This window comes from Panthera pardus, unplaced genomic scaffold (assembly GCF_024362965.1).
Source record: "Panthera pardus isolate Hobbes unplaced genomic scaffold, ASM2436296v1 HiC_scaffold_13, whole genome shotgun sequence".
Taxonomy (NCBI): domain Eukaryota; kingdom Metazoa; phylum Chordata; class Mammalia; order Carnivora; family Felidae; genus Panthera; species Panthera pardus.
Window position 1 is genome coordinate 113210489 of NW_026526688.1, and position 19641 is coordinate 113230129.

General features: G+C 37.1%; 1 protein-coding gene across 5 annotated transcripts in view; it reads left to right on the forward strand.

The window, feature by feature from the left end:
* Nucleotides 1-19641, forward strand: part of CFI (complement factor I) — an 86922-nt gene that overhangs the window by 47788 nt on the left and 19493 nt on the right. For all 5 annotated transcript variants that reach the window (XM_019417438.2, XM_019417420.2, XM_019417429.2 and 2 more), the window contains 6 exons: nt 405-446; nt 9571-9850; nt 11659-11812; nt 13411-13592; nt 14475-14588; nt 14690-14800. In XM_019417438.2, the coding sequence (XP_019272983.2) occupies nt 405-446; nt 9571-9850; nt 11659-11812; nt 13411-13592; nt 14475-14588; nt 14690-14800 (883 nt within the window). The remainder of the gene's footprint in view (nt 1-404; nt 447-9570; nt 9851-11658; nt 11813-13410; nt 13593-14474; nt 14589-14689; nt 14801-19641) is intronic.

A 19641-nucleotide genomic window follows, 5' to 3' on the forward strand; every position in this document is an offset into this window, starting at 1 on the left:
ACATCTGCTGACTTCCTGTTAAACAAAAGCAAGTTACATGGCCAGACCCAGAGTCTAGAGTTAGGAAAATACACCCTGCCCCCAGTGAGAAGCAAGACAAAGGACTTGGGTGAAGGGAGGTTAGAAGAACTGGGGCCACTTGCAATTTACTACAATTACCATCATATTTGCATTTGTATAAGGTCTTAAATGTTTATTTGTGTTTTCCCTGGTATTTATTTTTATTGGATCCTTAGAACAGCTCTGTGGGGATATTTTTATTTTCCACATTTTATAGAAGAGCAGAATCAGAAAGGTAAAGTCACTCACCTAAGCACACACAACTACTTAAGCAGTAGAAGGGGGAAGTGGTGGCCTTTTCTGTGCTTTGTCATAGTTGATCATTCTTTTTCTTTTGTTTGTAGGATACAGATGAAAATCAAGAACAATGGACAAAGAAACCACAGGTAAAGCTATACAGCTGTATACTGGGGTGAATAGGAGATTGTTTCTTGTTTTCTAACTACCAATCATCTGTCTCAAATTGTTTCATTGTAGTCCTGCCTAGAATAAAAAGACAAAGTTTACATCAAAATAATTGCTGCATCATTACAAATGCCAAGGAAAGGGCCAAAAGAAAACAAAACAAAAACAAACCCATAGACACAAAAAAGCAACAGTAACTGAAGGAGTTGAGTCATGATTTGAAGATGAATAGGCTAGAGTCATAACTGCTACAAATTGTTGAACATGTGCTTCTAGTATATGTGAATATATTTTATAAATAATAAATACACTGCTATATAAATAATGCACCTTAAAACACAATTTTAAGCACATAGATAATATTTTAATAACTTTCATCAATCTTTAATGGGATAATGTCATTAAATATACTTTATTATTTTTCAAAATTTTCATTTGATTTAGTGGCATATTAACTGGAAAAAATACTTCACAAAGAGCAACATACAATAAACACGTAGGGAGAGGTTCATAATGATACCAGATAGAAATTTATATTTCAAATACTCTTTTTAATTCTACTCATTGGGGGTAGGGCTGACTTCTTGTCATAGCTAATTAATTTTTCATTGTTTTTAACCCCATGATGTGACTGATGAACAGCCTCTACTGGGGTTAGAAGTATGACTCTGCTATGTGCTTTTCCATTGGTGTTGAATTTGGGCATTATTTTCAATCCAGCATTCATTTCACTACATGAATCTTTAAGCCATTTGTCCATTATTCCTTTAGCTAAAACTAGATCATATCATCTAGTTTCCTTAAGCACATGTATATGATCCTCTTAGAACAAAAACCCTCTCTTGATTCAATATCCTCTTCCAATTATCTCCCCATTTCTCTTTGCCCCTCTATATCTAAAGTCTCAAAATTTTGCTGTGCTCAGTTTCTCTTTTCCCATTATTTCTTGAACCCAGTCAGGCTTGAGTTTCCACCATTCCACCAAAATTACATTTTTCAAGGTCACCATTTAACTAGAGAAGCATTAGACACAGCAGCTGATCACTCCTTTCTTCTCTTTGCCTCTGTGCCAGCATTTTCTATTTATTTGTCTTTTACTTCACTGGCCACATCTTCTCATCTCTGTTACTAATTCTTCATTCTCTGCCCAATTTCTAAATATTGGAAGGCTCACACCCTCCAGTGGCTTTATTTTTCATTCAGAGAAAAAGCCAAAGTCTTCACAGTAACTTATAAGGTCCTATGTGATCAGTTATCCATCCCTCCAACTCTCTGACCTCATCTTCTCCTGTTCTCTCTCCAGTCACTTACATCCCTCCAGCCACACCAGTTCTCTAGACCAAGAGCACATCACATTTGCTTCTCCCCTACAGATTTTGCCCTGGCTCGTTCCTCTGACCGTGACATCCCACATCTAGATACTTGCATGGATTGCACACTCACCTTCATATCTCTGCTCCAAGATAAACTTTTCCCCCAAAATAATGGTCCTCCCCCTCACTCTCCCCAATCTCTATTCTTCTTACCCTGCACAACATTTGACACCTTCTGTCATACTGTGTATTTATTCTCTATTCATTTTTGTCTGTCTCCTATTAGAAAGGTAAGCTCTCTGACTTTGTGCAATTCACTCTTGTATCCCCAGGACCTAGAACAGTACCTGGCACATTGTAGTCTCTCAACAAATATTGAATGAATATGTTATGAGTGCAAGCACATGTGCTGATCCATATTTGAATATTAGTAAAGATAAATTTATTTCTTCCTACTTTTTCAATAAAACATAACAATTAATATAATTTCTATTATTTTACCCACCTGATTATCTTCATACTCCCAGATTATATGTAACTCACTTTAAAAATTATTGGTCAACAGAAGTGGTTCTCAGTCTTTGGGAGCATAAGAATTCTTAATGGAAACTGTTTAACTTTTGTTGTTATCTTAGGCTATCTTTTCTGTTCTCTATTGTGTTTTCCTAATTCCTTGAGTTAAATGCTTAACTCCTAAATTCAATTTTTCTTATTTTCTAATATAAGCATTTAAGGTACAAATTTCTCTCTAGGTAATGCATCATCTGCATGCCATAAGCCTCAGTGGCATACAATAAAAGTGGTATTTATTGTTCAGTTTGAAATATTTTCAGGTTTTCAGTATAATTCCTCTTTGATGTAGAAGTTTCTTTTTTACTTTTGTAATGAATATATATTTCATTACAAATGAATGGACAAAGGGCACCTGGGTGGCTCAGTTGGTTAAGCATCCGAATTCAGCTCAAGTCATGATCTCAGTTTGTGAGCTCGAGCCCCGCGTCGGGCTCTGTGCTGACAGCTCAGAGCCTGGAGCCTGCTTGAGATTCTGTGTCTCATTCTCTCTCTGCCCCTCCCCCACTCCTGCTCTGTCTCTATCTGTCTCTCAAAAATAAATAAAAATGTAAAAAAAATTGTTTTTAAATGAATGGACAAGCTAGAAGAGGGAACACTGCACACCCTGGGGTTTGGGTTTCTATCTTTTATTGATGATTGTTAACAAGGAGATGTAATATTTACTATTTGGGGCAAGGATGTCTTGGAAGCAGGGTTTCGGGTTTTTTATTCCTTATTCAGCCTACTTTGTCAACCATCTTGGGCCTGTCTGGTTTGATCCGGCTTTTTGTGACTTTGTTCTGGAGTACTGCCTGGACAGGCCTCTTACTTTCCTGATAACTGGGCATGACTTCTTTGCTGGCCTCCAGGTACCCTGTTAGAACCTAACTAACTGCCCCTAACATTCTCTCATTCACTTTGGGTGGGGTTTTTTTTGTTTTGCTTTTGTTTTTTTTTAATATTAAATATAATTTATTGTCACATTGGTTTCCATACAACACCCAGTGCCCATCCTAATAGGTGCCCTCCTCAATGCCCATCACCCACCTTCCCCTCTCCCCCACCACTCCTATCAACCCTCAGTTTGTTCTCAGTATCCAAGAGTCTGTTATGGTTTGCCTCCCTCCCTCTCTGTAACTTTTTTTTTCCCCTTCCCCTCCCCCATGGTCTTCTGTTAAGTTTCTCAGGATCGACATATGAGTAAAAACACATGGTATCTGTCTTTCTCTGCCTGAATTATTTCACTTAGCATAATATCCTCCAGTTCCATCCATGTTGCTGCAAATGGCCAGATTTCATTATTTCTCATTGCCAAGTAGTATTCCATTGTATATGTAAACCACATCTTTATCCATTTGTCAACTGATAGACATTTAGGCTCTTTCCATAATTTGGCTATTGTTGAGAGTGCTGCTATAAACATTGGGGTACAAGTGCCCCTATGCATCAGTACTCCTGTATCCCTTGGGTAAATTCCTAGCAGTGCTATTGCTGGGTCATAGGGTAGGTCTATTTTTAATTTTTTGAGGAACCTCCACACTGTTTTCCAGAGTGGCTGTACCAGTTTGCATTCCCACCAACAGTGCAAGAGGGTTCCCGTTTCTCCACATCCTCTCCAGCATTTATAGTCTCCTGATTTGTTCATTTTATCCACTTTGACTGGCACGAGGTGGTATCTCAGTGTGGTTGTGATTTGTATTTCCCTGATGAGGAGTGACGTTGAGCATCTTTTCATGTGTCTGTTGGCCATCTGGATGTCTTTAGAAAAGTGTCTATTCATGTCTTCTGCCCATTTCCTCACTGGATTATTTGTTCTTCGGGTGTGGAGTTTGGTGAGTTCCTTACAGATTTTGGATACTGGCCCTTTAGCCAATATGTCATTTGCAAATATCTTTTCCCATTCCGTCGGTTGCCTTTTAGTTCTGTCAATTGTTTCCTTTGCAGTGCAGAAGCTTTTATCTTGATGAGGTCCCAATAGTTCATTTTTACTTTTAATTCCCTTGTCTTTGGAGATGTGTCGAGTAAGAAATTGCTACGGCTGAGGTCAGAGAGATTTTTTCCTGCTTTCTCCTCTAGGGTTTTGATGGTTTCCTGTCTCACATTCAGGTCCTTCATCCATTTTGAGTTTATTTTTGTGAATGGTGTAAGAAAGTGGTCTAGTTTCATTCTTCTGCATGTTGCTGTCCAGTTCTCCCAGCACCATTTGTTAAAGAGACTGTCTTTTTTCCATTGGATATTCTTTCCTGCTTTATCAAAGATTAGTTGGCCATACTTTTGTGGGTCTAGTTCTGGGGTTTCTATTCTATGCCATTGGTCTATGTGTCTGTTTTTGTGCCAATACCATACTGTCTTGATGATTACAGCTTTGTAGTAGAGGCTAAAGTCTGGGATTGTGATGCCTCCCACTTTGGTTTTCTGCTTCACTATTACTTTGGCTATTCAGGGTCTTTTGTGGTTCCATACAAATTTTAGGATTGCTTGTTCTAGCTTTGAGAAGAATGCTGGTGCAATTTTGATTGGGAAGACATTGAATGTAGATTGCTTTGGGTAGTATTGACATTTTAACAATATTTATAGTTCCAATTTATGAGCATGGAATGTTTTTCCATTTCTTTGTGTCTTCTTCAATTTCCTTCATAAGATTTCTATAGTTTTCAGCATACAGATCTTTTACATCTTTGGTTAGGTCTATTCCTAGGTACCTTATGATTCTCGGTGCAATTGTGAATGGGATCAGTTTATTTCTGTTTTTGTTGCTTCATTATTGGTGTATAAAAATGCAACCGGTTTCTGTACGTTAATTTTGTATCCTGCGACTTTGCTGAATTCATGTATCAGTTCTAGTAGACTTTTGGTGGAGTCTGTCAGGTTTTCCATTAGAGTATCATGTCATCTGTGAAAAGTGAAAGTTTGACTTCATCTTTGGCAATTTTGATGCCTTTTATTTCATTTTGTTGTCTGATTGCTGATGCTAGAACTTCCAACCCTATGTTAAACAACAGTGGTGAGAGCGGACATCCCTGTCATGTTCCTGATCTCAGGGGGAAGCTCTCAGTTTTTCCCCATTGAGGATGATATTAGCTGTGGGCTTCTCATAAATGGCTTTTATGATGTTTAAGTATGTTCCTTCTATCCCGACTTTTTCGAGGGTTTTTATTAAGAAAGGATGCTGTATTTTGTCAAATGCTTTTTCTGCATCGATTCACAGGATCAAATGGTTTTTATCTTTAATTTTATTAATGTGATGTATCACATTGATTGACTTGCGAATGTTGAACCAGCCCTGCAGCCCGGGAATGAATCCCACTTGATTATGGTGAATAAATCTTTTTATATGCTTTTGGATTCGATTTGCTAGTATCTTGTTGAGAATTTTTGCATCCATATTCATCAGGAATATTGGCCTGTAGTTCTCTTTTTTTTGCTGGGTCTCTGTCTGGTTTGAGAATCAAAGTAATGCTGGCTTCATAGAATGAGTCTGGAAGTTTTCCTTCTCTTTCTATTTTTTGGAACAGCTTGAGAAGGATAGGTATTATCTCTGCTTTAAATGTCTGGTAGAATTCCCCAGGGAAGCTATCTGGTCCTGGACTCTTACTTGTTGGGAGATTTTTGATAAGTGATTCAGTTTCTTCACTAGTTATGGGTCTGTTCAAATTTTCTATTTCTTCTCATTTGAGTTTTGGTAGTGTGTGGGTGTTTAGGAATTTGTCCATATCTTCCAGGTTGTCCATTTTGTTGGCATATTATTTTCATAGTATTCCTTGATAATTGCTTGTATTTCTGAGGGATTGGTTGTAATAATTCCATTTTCATTCGTGATTTTATCTGTTTGGGTCTTCTCTCTTTTCATTTTGAGAAACCTGGCTAGAGGTTTATCAATTTTATTTATTTTTTCAAAAAAAACAACTCTTGGTTTCATTGATCTGCTCTACAGTTTTTTTAGATTCTATATTTTTTTTTCTGCTCTGATCTTTATTATTTCCCTTCTTCTGCTGGGTTTGGGTGTCTTTGCTGTTCTGCTTCTAGTTCCTTTAGGTGTGCTGTTAGATTTTGTATTTGGGATTTTTCTTGTTTCTTGAGATAGGTCTGGATTGCAATGTATTTTCCTCTTAGGACAGCCTTTGCTGCATCCCAAAGTGTTTGAATTGTTGTATTTTCATTTTCATTTGCTTCCATATATTTTTAAATTTCTTCTCTAATTGCCTGGTTGACCCATTCATTCTTTAGTAGGATGTTCTTTAACCTCCATGCTTTTGGAGGTTTACCAGACTTTTTCCTGGGGTTGATTCCAAGTTTGATAGCATTGTGACCTGAAAATATGCATGGTGTGATCTCAGTCCTTTTATATTTGTTGAGGGCTGTTTTGTGACCCAGTATGTGATCTATTTTGGAGAATGTTCCATGTGCACTAGAGAAGAAAGTATATTCTGTTGCTTTGGGATACAGAGTTCTAAATATATCTGTCAAGTCCATCTGGACCAATGTATCATTCACGGCCATTGTTTCTTTACTGATTCTCTGTCTAGATGATCTATCCGTTGTTGTAAGTGGAGTATTAAAGTCCCCTGCAATTATCACATTGTTATCAATAAGGTTGCTTATGTTTACGATTAATTGTTTTATATATTTGGGTGCTTCTGAATTCGGTGCATAAATTGTTACTCTCACTTTAGTGGGGCTTGGAGAGGAAGCAGAGATTTTTTTTAAAGCCTATGTTCAGTCTCCCATGTCTAAGCACAAGGCCAATCAGAATGGCTGCCCTGTACTTCCACTTCCATTTCTTCACTTCCCATTCCGGCCTTAACACACCAAGCTCTAGTTTCTATGTCTCACACTCAGCTCAAACTACTTCGAAAGAGTCCCAGTGATCTGTGTTCATCTAGTTCAGTGGGCTTTTTTCGGCCTTCATCCTCTGAAACTCTCTGCAGCATTAGACACATGGAGCAAAGGACCCCTCTCTCTGACTGGGAAGCAAACTTTTTTACTTGCTCCACATCTTCAGCTCCTTAAATGTAAATTCTCCTCAATGTTCTGACTTTGTTGGGCTTTTTTCCCACCATTCCGTGAATACCAGGCCCAACATGCCCCTCAAAGCAAGTTTGAGCTGGGAAAAAGGAGAAGGTTTCACCTGAAATGAAGATCAGAGTTTGAATGATTACACAGAACTGGACTTTGTACTGGCTGTTACATGACTGTTGCTGGGAGTAAAAATCTTAAATTTTTGTTTTTGGTCTAATTGAAGAATGATTGAAAAGTTATGACACTTGCCCAGATTTCTGTCCAAAGGTCAAGGAAAAATGAGATGTCAGAAAGGTTTTAATAAAGTTTACTGAAAAGCATATTAGGTAGAAAGACTTCCAGAGCTTATGCAAAATTTTTGCATGGTTTTAATTGATTGGTTTTTATTTGTTTTTATGACAGGATTTAAAGATTGTTCAATTTGTTTCTGCCCTCACTGGCTGTTATTGCAGCTGGAAAAACACTGAGAAAGAGAGGGGGACTTGTTGCTGGGAGCTGGTGAGACAGGGACAAGACACTCATCCTCTGGACAGGCCAATTAGGGGACAGAGAGAGCAATGACTTTCCACAATGCTTTCCACAATTTTTGACCCAGCTGATCTGTTCCCAGCTCTCAACAGATTTCCTCTGGATTCCTGCAGGTCTAATTGGCCTCCTGCCTGTCTGATCTTATTTCTAAGATCTTCCCCAAAAGGAAATTTGCTTCCTTGCTTAAAGTGGCTCCCTCAGGACCTGCTCTCTTATCCTCCACCACCCTCTCATTCTATTCTCTAGCCTTGAACAAGCCTGGTGTTCTCTTTATTACAGTCCTACCTGAAGTGCCTGCCCACCACCCCCTCTGCCAGAGGACCAGTGCACAGCACCCTCAGACTACAGCCCAGAAAACAGGAATTTCTGGAAATGTTTTGGAGCCTCCTAGTCAGGACAGAACACTATACTAATGGCATCCCCAGCCAATATCTGTCAGAGCAATTGTCAGGTTTCCCTGTCTCTCTTTGGATTGGACAGAGAGTTTTATTCTTCTGGTCCTAGCCTTAGGCCATTCTCTGGCACAGAGTGGTGCTTGCTAACCCATTTATTGAGTTAACTAATAATCTGTCTTCCAAGCTTCAGACACACACCTATATCCCTTTTCCACAAAGTATGTCCTTTAGATGCTTCATACTCAACTGGTCCCAAACCAAATTCATAAACGCATCATTATACCTCCTTACTATCAGCTTCAAAACCTAGGAGCCACCCTCAATCCCTACATGGAGTAAATTGTCCAATCTCGTTGCTTTGCTTGCTTGAGTGTCTTTCCAAACCATTCTCATACTCCACTCCTGCTACCTCTCTCTTACCAGTATCCTGACCAGTGACCACCTCATTTGAAGCATACAAAACCTCATGTGTCCATCAGTTGGGCCTACTCATGATTCCCTAAGTACATTCTGCACTATCCCTCCTGTCTTTTGCTAGCACCAGCTCTCTGCTAGCAGCTGTCTTTGCTTACCTTGCTCAAATGCTACCACATCCACGAGGCCTTTTTAAATCCCCCCAGAAAGACTAACTCTCTTCCACTTTGTTCTCCAAGAGTACTGTATTGTATTTGTACCACTGTTATATCAATTACCACAGTCTTCCTTGTACCCCAGTTATTATGTGTATTTCTGTCTTATTGCCTAGATATCAAGCACTTGGAAGACAGAGTTCATGTTCATCTTGGAGAAACTTTACACACAGTAGGGGTTTAACAAATGGTTTTGCATTTATTAATAAAATTAACCAATTTCATTTAAAATTCACCAGTTCATTCCACGAGACTATATTTATCACCAATTTTGTTAGTTTTTAACATGACTTGTGAGATTCATTGATTTCTTCAAAGACAAAATTTTATGTTGGCTTTAGGATAATAATAGCTCCATTGATTGCATACCTGTCAACCATTATATGTATATAATCTCTAATCCTTGCAATAGCCTTGCAAAATAGAAGATATTGTCCCTATTGTACAGATGAGGAAATGCACATTCTGTGAGGGTCAGTAACTTACCCATGGGCATATAACTAAGTCCTCCAGCTAGAGCTAGAAGTCACCTTTGTGATTCTGTAAGCCGCTATACCACATCGCCCTCATCCATACTGTAGGATAGGGGAGTCTCTTTTGTTTCTTTCCTTCACTTAATCATCTTCAAAAAAGATTTTAGTTTGTTAGTGTTTGTTTTGTGTTTTACAGCTTCCTTCGACATCATACATACCTCAAAAGGATCTGCTAGACAACAAGTGCCTAACTGAAAAATACACACATCTCTCCTGCAATAAAGTCTTCTGTCAACCATGGCAGAAATGCATCGATGGGACCTGTGTCTGTAAACTCCCTTATCAGTGCCCAAAGAATGGTAGCAGAGTGTGTTCAACTAATGGGAAAAGCTACCTAACTTACTGTCAGCAGAAGAGTTTTGAATGTCTTCAGCCAAGGGCAAAGTTTTTAAATAATGGAACATGCATAGCTGAAGGTAGGAAAGCCCTGGTTGAGTCTGTGATATAAGAAAGAAATTGGGGCGCCTGGGTGGCGCAGTCGGTTAAGCGTCCGACTTCAGCCAGGTCACGATCTCGCGGCCCGTGAGTTCGAGCCCCGCGTCAGGCTCTGGGCTGATGGCTCGGAGCCTGGAGCCTGTTTCCGATTCTGTGTCTCCCTCTCTCTCTGCCCCTCCCCCGTTCATGCTCTGTCTCTCTCTGTCCCAAAAATAAAGAAAAAAACGTTGAAAAAAAAAAAATTTAAATAATAAAAAAAAAAAAAAAAGAAAGAAATTGTTTACCATACTGTCTACTAGAAGATAATTTTGCTACGAAATGTTATGATGACAATTCAGAATTCCTCCCTAGACCCTTAACTGTAATGGGGGTGACAACTAAAGAAAATAGTGTCACCAGAATATAGCCAGCCTTTGAGTTCACAGCACAAGGCCCTGAAGCTGGTCCTTCCCCTCAGTGCCTGTGCCACTCTCTGCTGCACAGCCCTTCAAAATTATCCCCACCCTCACTTCTACTTGGCTAACAGGACTATTCCCAGAGTCATTGAGTTGGTTCAGAACACAGTGAAAAAGTCTTTATATAAGATTGATATTGATATGGAGCTGTGCCTGTGGACCTCCAGATCAAATAATTTCTTCTAGTGTCCCTCCCACCAGCCTCTACCCCTAAGGAGCCCCAAGCCCATGGGCCCTGATCTAAGGGGAGCTCAGGCTACTGCTGACCTAGGACATACTCTAGCAAACTTGGCACTTCAGATGAAAGAGCTTGTCTACACTCCATCCAGGCTTCTAATGCACTGAGGAGGCTGTGATGCTGATACGTAGATTGCTGGAGTGGTTAAGGTTAGGAATCTCACTGTCAGTTTTAGTTGCAAGCCCCTCCACCCCACCTTGGTTATTGACAAGCTATGTAACTGTCAGACCCCATTTTCCACGTCAGTAAAATGTGAATAACACCAGTTCCTAACTCCTAAGACTTTCATGAAGATTAAATAAAATGATGTATGTAAAAGCTCTTCACACAGTGTTTGAAACACAAAAAGAGCTCATGAAATTTTAACTAGTAGAGCAAACCTCAGCCTTATATTCTAATATCAATTATCACAGACACTTCATGAATTTATAGAAAAATACTCAAAACATTCCTTGTAAAGTCACCAGGACATATGCCAGCACACAGTTGCCTAAATATCTGTGTGATGCTGGGCTAAGATATTGAGGCACTGTGGAGTAGGAGAAGAAAGCTCCCTATTTGACCCCATCTCTATTGCCTGTTGGGAAGGAGGGAAGCAATAATGGAGATTATTTTGTCAGTGGCAGACTTTTGTTCTCTTGAGGCATTAAATGCCTTAAATATATGAGAACACCTAAATTTTTTTTTACATTTCAATTATTTGTTTGGCTTACTTTTAAGAGCACAGACTTGGGAGTGAGATCAATATAGTTCCATCAGATTCCTGGCTTCCCCACTTGAGCAAGTAAGTTAACCTCATGTATAAAAGTGGAGGCATTTAGGTTCCTCATGTAAAAATATCATTGTAGTCTTCACAGGGTTGATGTGAGGATTTCATAATAGTCTGTATAACTGGGTAGTATAGCCACTGATACATAATAGACCCTGGTAAAACAATTACAGACTATTATTTGCTAAAATCTTCATGGTGTTCAAAGTTAATTTGAAATTACATTTTTTGTTTATTTTAAAGGCTTTTAATCAAGAGGAGAAAAGGTGAATGCCTAAATATTGCTCATTCTTTTGGGTGTGGGTGTGTGTGTGTGTTTAATTTTAGGAGAATTTAGTGTTTCCTTAAAGTATGGAACTACCACTTCTGAGGGAATTGTTGAAGTAAAACTTGTAGACCAAGATAAGAAAATGTTCATATGTAAAAAAGCCTGGAGCATAGTGGAGGCTAATGTGGCCTGTCTTGAACTTGGATTTCAACAGTAAGTGCTTGTGTCACTGGATTTTCCCAGGGTTGGTTTGGTTTTATTGTTCCAATTATTTGTTGTTTGATTACCCAGTCTTTCTGTGCCTTAATTTCCTCATATGTCACCTGAGAGTATGAACTACCTGCCTCACAGCATTGTTATGAGGATTAGATATGTTCATGTCTGACTAGCACTTAGAACACTGCTGAACACAGATCACCTGTAAGTTTGTTGGAAGTTTCTGGATACGAATCTTTTGCAGTTTCAGATAGCTATAAACATGTTCATTACTGTATATCTCTACTTGTCTATAATTATCCCCACTTTTTCATACCTAATATTGTTTATCTATGTCTTCTCTCTCTTTTTCTTGGTCAACCTTGAAGAGATTTGTCTATTTGATAGTGGTTTTTATTTGTATATTTTATACATAAATTGTCTCTTGTTACTTTACTCTCACTTCATTAACTTTTGTTGTTATCTTTGGCTCTCTCTCTTCTGTTCTCTATTGTATTTTCCTAATTCCTTGAGTTAAATGCTTAACTCCTAAATTTTCAATTTTTCTTATTTTCTAATATAAGCATTTAAGGTACAAATTTCTCTCTAGGTAATGCATCATCTGCATGCCATAAGCCTCAGTGGCATACAATAAAAGTGGTATTTATTGTTCAGTTTGAAATATTTTCAGGTTTTCAGTATAATTCCTCTTTGATGTAGAAGTTTCTTTTTTACTTTTGTAATGAATATATATTTCATTAAAAATGAATGGACAGAGGGCACCTGGGTGCTCAGTTGGTTAAGCATCCGACTTCAGCTCAAGTCATGATCTCAGTTTGTGAGTTCGAGCCCCACATTGGGAACAATTGAATGTTCTGGAAGAATAGTTTACTATAACTCATCATCTCTAGGATATTGAGTCATAGAGGTAGCCTCTTACCTGCACAAATTCTGAACAAATTAGAAAGTCCAAGCAATGGTATATAGATGCCAAAAATCACCTTAATACTGTCAAGGCTAAATTGAGGATATAGCTTAATATAAAAACAAAATGAACCTGCTAGAATAGAACCATTTTAACTTCCCAAATTCTAAGCAATAATAGGGCTAACCAGGTAAGCCTTCTAGCATGAGGCAGGTGAAGAGGCCCCCAAAAGGAAAGATGGAAAACATGAGCTACTTGTCTGATTTATAATTCCAAAATTCCCTGATCAATTATCCTACTCCTTTTCCTTGAGCAAAAAGGAATTAAGAGATGAAGAGAGGCCAAGAATGATACATCTTAGGTTGGAAGGAAACATCAGGAGTGTGGAAGGATTCCTCCTTAACAAGAAACAGGAGGGGAAACTAATATTTGCTGAGTGCTTACCAGGTTTGAACTTTGGCTAGTCAGTTTAAATTGATTGTTTTAATTAATCTTTATAAAACTTGCTGAGATTGTCATATTCTCTTTTACAGGTGAAGATACTGAGCCTCAGAGAATTTAAGCATCTTGCTCAATGTATCCTATGTAGAAAATTAGAGGAAATTACTTTAGTTCCTTACCTCCTATAGTGAGGTTATAAGTGAAAAGTACAAATTATTCTACCTTAATGTTTCATTTATTCTATTTGCAGAGGTGCTTTTGAGGTTCAAAAAAGTTTTGAAGTTCCTGAAGATCTCCATGTAAATTCTACCGAATGTCTGCATGTGCATTGTCGAGGATTAGAGACTAGTTTGGCTGAATGCACTTTTATTAAGAAACGAACTAAAAATTACCAGGATTTAGCTGGTGTGGTATGTTACACACAGAATACAGGTTGGTAGAGTGCTTGCCTGAAACCTCAAAACTTCCTTTAGAATTGTTTATTCCATACCATGACTGTAGTAAACAGATGATGGATACTCAGTTGCAGCAATAGAGGCAAAATCATTTTGGAGGCTTTAGAGCCTAAATTGGTGCTTTTCCTTTTTGCCACAAAAATGTGCCTTTTTGTACTCAAATACTCCTATATAGGAAGCAAAGTTGCCTGACTCCTCTTTGCTTCCTGAAACATCTGGATTAAAGTTAATATAACAAACCTAAGTAACTCAAACGTCAGAAGAAACCTCATCTTCTTTGAGAGGTCCAGCCTACACACTTCAAAATGCCTTTAAAATATCTAAGTGACCACATCTATGCCTCAGTCTCAAGGCAGTCACTGCCACTTTTCTCTTCCATCCTGACATTGGAATATTTTAGTATTATGTATGGTTTAAAGACTAAAGGCTTTTTTGGTGCTAAAAAAAAAAGAAAAGAAAAGAAAAAAAGGACTATCAAAGTGTAAATGGCACTGCCCAAGCAAGTCATGGGATGGAAGTGAGGATTCATGGAACAGCATTAAAGGAATGGGTGAACACCAGTGCTTGCTGATGTTAGCGAGGGCTCTTGATCCCTGAGCCTCCTTCTCCAATGCCAGTGAGTACAGACCTCCACCATAAATACTGACTTTCAGAGATAATTAAAGGGCCTCCATAAACCCACTCTGACATTTATTTTCTTTATTTACCGTATATATATTATGTTGATGCTACCAATACATTAAATCCTTTTTGATTTGATGCCCGACTTTATCTTAAAGTCCCCATTATGCCAAGTGTGATAAAGATGTCACCTAGAACTCCATAAATAAATTTCACAAAGATCATTCCTAATTTACAGTTTCTTCAGCAAATGACTCCTTTCGTTGTGTGAATGGGAAATATATTCCTCAAAAGAAAACCTGTAATGGTGTCAATGACTGTGGAGACCAAAGTGATGAGCTGTGCTGTAAAGGTAGTAGGAGAAACTTTACTTTTGAATTTAAGATTCTATCCCACTCGACTTAAAGTAAGAAAAAATAAAAATAAAAACCTCTTCTATTTATGTTTGCATAGGATGCCGAGGCAAAAGTTTCCTTTGTAAATCCGGTGTTTGTATTCCAAATAAGTATAAGTGCAATGGTGAGCTGGACTGCATTACAGGAGAAGATGAAATTGGTTGTAAAGGTAATTGAAAGTTTTGTGGTTACACTTTTCCATTATTTGATCCAGGGATTCTGCAACTTCCTTTTAGGTATATTTTAATCTTAAGTGAGTACAGACGAGTGTTAGCAGTAAGGGTACTACTGAGAGTGGGCATGTGAAGAACTATGGGATGTTCTTCTCTCATATTTTCATTTATTAAATATTTATTGGTTATTTCAGAACTTTTTATTAGAAAAGTTCCCACATAACAAAAATCGACAGATTATTAGAATGAACCAATATGTGCCTATCTCTCAGCTTCAACAATTACCAGTATTTTGCCAGTCTTGTTCAGCTTGAGTATTTTAAAGCACATTTGAGATATTATGTCACTTCACTATATACATCTCTAATGATACACTTTACACGTACATAATATACTCTCATTAGTACACGTAAAAATAATAATATCCTAACACTGCTTAATAACAGCCCATGTTCACGTTTTCCCAACTGTCTCAAAAATGTCTTTTTAGAACAATGTGTTTGAATCAGCGTCCAAAAGAATCTAACATTGTGTTTGATTATTAAATTTTTAAAGTCTCTTTTATTCTTTAAGAGTTAACTCACCTGGAAACACAACGATCCATTATCTTCGGGACACAGCAAAAGCAGTCCTAGGAGGGATGTTTATACCAATACAGGCCTATCTCAAGAAATAAGAAAAATCCCAAATAAACAATCTAACATTAAACCTAAAGAAACTAGAAAAGGAAGGAAAAAAAATCCCAAAGATAGTAAAAGGAAGGAAATATAAGGATTAGAGCAGAAATGAATGATATAGAGACTAAAGAAAAAAAATAGAAAATGCCAATGAAACCAAGTGTTGTTTGTTTGAAAAGATAAACAAAATTGATAAATCTTCAGCCAGGGTCATTGAGAAAAAAAGAAAGAGGAGTCAAATAAATAAAATCAGAAATGAAAAAGGAGAAGTAACTGGCACCACAGAAATACAAAAGCTTTTATAAGAGGCTACTATGAAAACGATAGGCAACAAACTGGACAATTTAAAAGAAATTGATACATTCTTAGAAACATACAATGTTCCAAAACTGAATCAGGAAGAAATAGAAAATCTGGACAGACTGATTACTAGTGATGTAAAGAACTGGTAATCATAAAAAGTCCCAACAAACAAAGTTTCAGGACCAAATAGTTTCACAGGTTAATTCTACCAAACATTTAAAGAAGAGTTAATACCTATTCTCAAACTATTCCAAAAAATAGAAGAGGAAGGAAAACTTCCAAGTTTGTTCCATAAAGCCAGCATTACCCTGATACCAAAACCAGACAGACACTACCAAAAAAAGGAAACTACACATCAATATCCCTAAAGAACATAGATGCAAAAATCCTCAACAAAATATTAATAAACCAAATTCAACAAAACATTAAAAGAATCATTCATGATCAAGTGAGATTTATTCCAAGGATGCAAGAATGATTCAATGTCCTCAAATCAATCAATGTGATGCATCACGTTAACAAAACAAAGGATAAAAACATATAATCATCACAATAGATTCAAAATAAGAATTTGCCAAAATTCAATATCCATTCATGATAAAAACTCTCAATAAGGTGGGTTTAGAGGGAACATACCTCAACATAATAAAGGCCATATATGACAAACCCACGAGTAACATCATACTCAATGGTGAAAAGATGAAAGCTTTTCCTCTAAGATCAGGAATAAGACAAAGATGTCCACTCTTGCCACTTCTGTTCAGCATAGTACTTAAGTCCTAGTCCTAACCATCAGACAAGGAAGGAAGGGAGGGAGGGAGGAAGGAAGGGAGGCAGGGAGAGAGGAAGGGAGGGCATCCTAATTTGTATGGAAAAAACAAAACTGTCAAACTTTGCAAATGACATGATACTTTACATAGGAAACCCTAAAGACTACCAAAAAACTATTAGAGCTAATAAATGAATTCACTAAAATTGCAGAATACAGAGTTAACATTCAGATATCAGTTGTGTTTCTATATACTAATAATAAACTACCAGAAAAAGAAATTAAGATAATAATTCCACTTATAATTACACCAAGAAGAATAAAATACCTAGAAGTATTTATTTTATTAACCAAGGAAGTGAAATATTTATACTCTGAAAACGATATGACATTGATGAAAGAAAATGGAAGTGACACAAATAAATGGAAAGATATACCATATTTGTGGACTGGAAGAATAAATATTGTTAAACTGTCCATATCCAAAGCAATCTACAGATTTAATCCAACCCCTATCTAAATATCAATAGTATTTTTCACAGAACTAGAGCAAAGAATCCTAAAATTTTTATGGAACCACAAAAGACCCTGAACAACCAAGCAATCTTGAAAAGAACAAAGCTGGAGGTATCACAATCCTAGATCTCAAGATATACTACAAGCCTATAGTAATCAAAACAGTATGGTACTGGCACAAAAAGACACATAGATCAATAATAGAACAGGATACAAAGCCCAGAAATAAACTGATGCTTACATGGTAAATTAATCTACAACAAAGGCGGCAAGAATATACAATCTGGAAAAGACAGTCTCTTCAATAAATGGTGTTGGGAAAGTTGGCCATGTATATTTAAAAAAATGAAATTGGGCCACTTTCTTACACCATACATAAAAATAAACTCAAAATAGACTAGAGAATTAAAAACCTAAATGTGAGACCTGAAACCAGAAGACTACTAAAAGAGAACATAGGCAGTAATCTCTTAGACGTCAGCCTTAGCAACATTTTTCTAGATTTGTCTCCTCAGGCAAGGGAAATAAAAGCAAAAATAAACTACTGGGACTACAACAAAATAAACCATCAGCAAAACAAAAAGACAACCTACCAAATGGGAGAAGATATTTGTGAATAATATATCTGATAAGGGGTTAACATCCAAAATATAAAAACTTATACAACTCAATGCACAAAAAACAAATTATTTGATTAAAAAATAGGTAGAGGACCTGAATAGACATTTGTCCAAAGAAGACCTATAGATGGCCAACAGACACATCCCTAATCAGCAGGGAAATACAAATTAAAACCACAATGAGATATCACCTCACATCAGTCAGCATACCTAGTATCAAAAAGACAAGAATTAACAAGTATTAGTGCGGAAGTGGAGAAAGGGAACCCTTGTGCACTATTGGTGGGAATGTAAATTGCTACAGCCATTATGGAAAACATGGAGGTTTCTCAAAAAAAATTACACACACACGCACACACCACTACCCTATGATCCATCAATTCCACTACTGAGTATTTACCCAAAGGAAACAAAAACAATTCAAAAAAGATGTATGCATCTCTATATTTATTGCAGCATTATTTACAATAGCCAAGATATGGAAGCAACTTAAAGTGTCCATTGACAGATGAATGGATAAAGAAGATGTGATTACACACACACACACACACACACACACACACACACACACACACACCGGAATATTACTTGAGTCCTAAAAAAGAATGACTTCTTGCCATTTGCAACATTCATAAACCTAGAGAGAATTATGCTAAGTGAAATAAGTCAGAGAAAGATAGATACCATATGATTTCACTTATATGTGGAATCTAAAAAACAAACCAAAGAACTAACAAAAACAGAAGCAGATACATAAATACAGAGAAAAACTGGTGGTTTCCAGACTGCAGAGGTGGGGAGGATGGATGAATTAGGTGAAGGAGATTAAGAAGTACAAACTTCCAGGGGCGCTTTGGTGCTCCGTTGGTTAAGCAACCAGCTCTTGATTTCAGCTCAGGTCATGATCTCGTGGTTCTTGAGATCAAGCACAGTGCCTGTTTGGGATTCTCTCTCTCTCTCTCTGCCCTTCTCCTGCATTCTCTCAAAATAAATAAGCTTTAAAAAATATATATAAACTTCCAGTTACAAATAAGTCATGGGCCGAAAAGTATAGCATAGAGAATACACTGCATAATACTGTAATATTGTATGATGACAGATAGTAATCACATTTATTGTGGTCAGCATTGTATAATGTATAGAATTGTTGAATCACTTGGTCATACACCTGAAACTAATATAACACTATGTCAACTATACTTCAATTTAAAAAAAAGTTACCTACCATCCACCACCAATTTTTCTCATGCCACTGATTTTTTAGAGACACTTGGTCATTTGCCTACAGGATGTTCCTTATTCTGGATTTTTAGAGACTTCATTAGATACAAAGTTCAATATTTTAGGCAAGAATTCTTGATGGGTGGTGCTATGTCCTTTTTATTACATATAAATTTATGTTGTCTGGGTATCCCACAACTAGTGACACTAAGATTGATCACTGGACCAGCTTGATATTTCCTTTACAAAATTCCCCTACAACCTTTCATCTTAATGGTCCTTAGTAGCCTGTGTGATTGTTGACTAGATTCCTTTGTCAATAGGAACTATAAAATGGTGATTTCTAATTCAGCATTCTTTCTGCATTTATTTACTAGTTTTCTATAGAGAAGAATTTTCCTTCATCAACTATTTTGTTTCCATGAAATGCAATTCATAATAAAAAGGAAGAATAGTGTTTAATTCTTTCCCTTTATTTACCAAGTTTCAAAGCAATGAGTTAATGCTCTTTGTTTTTTTGGTGCTCGTTGGAAAACCTCTGATGGTAAAAAATATTTGCTAGGTACCTACTCTGTGTCACACAGATTGACTTCTTGCTTACATCAATGCTTTCTGGAGGAAAAGTTTCTGGAAGTTATTATACTCATTCATTTACTCAGTGAATATTTATTAAGTTCTTACTAAACAGTGCCATACCCTGCTTTGGGTATTGGGGTTGCAGTAATGAATAA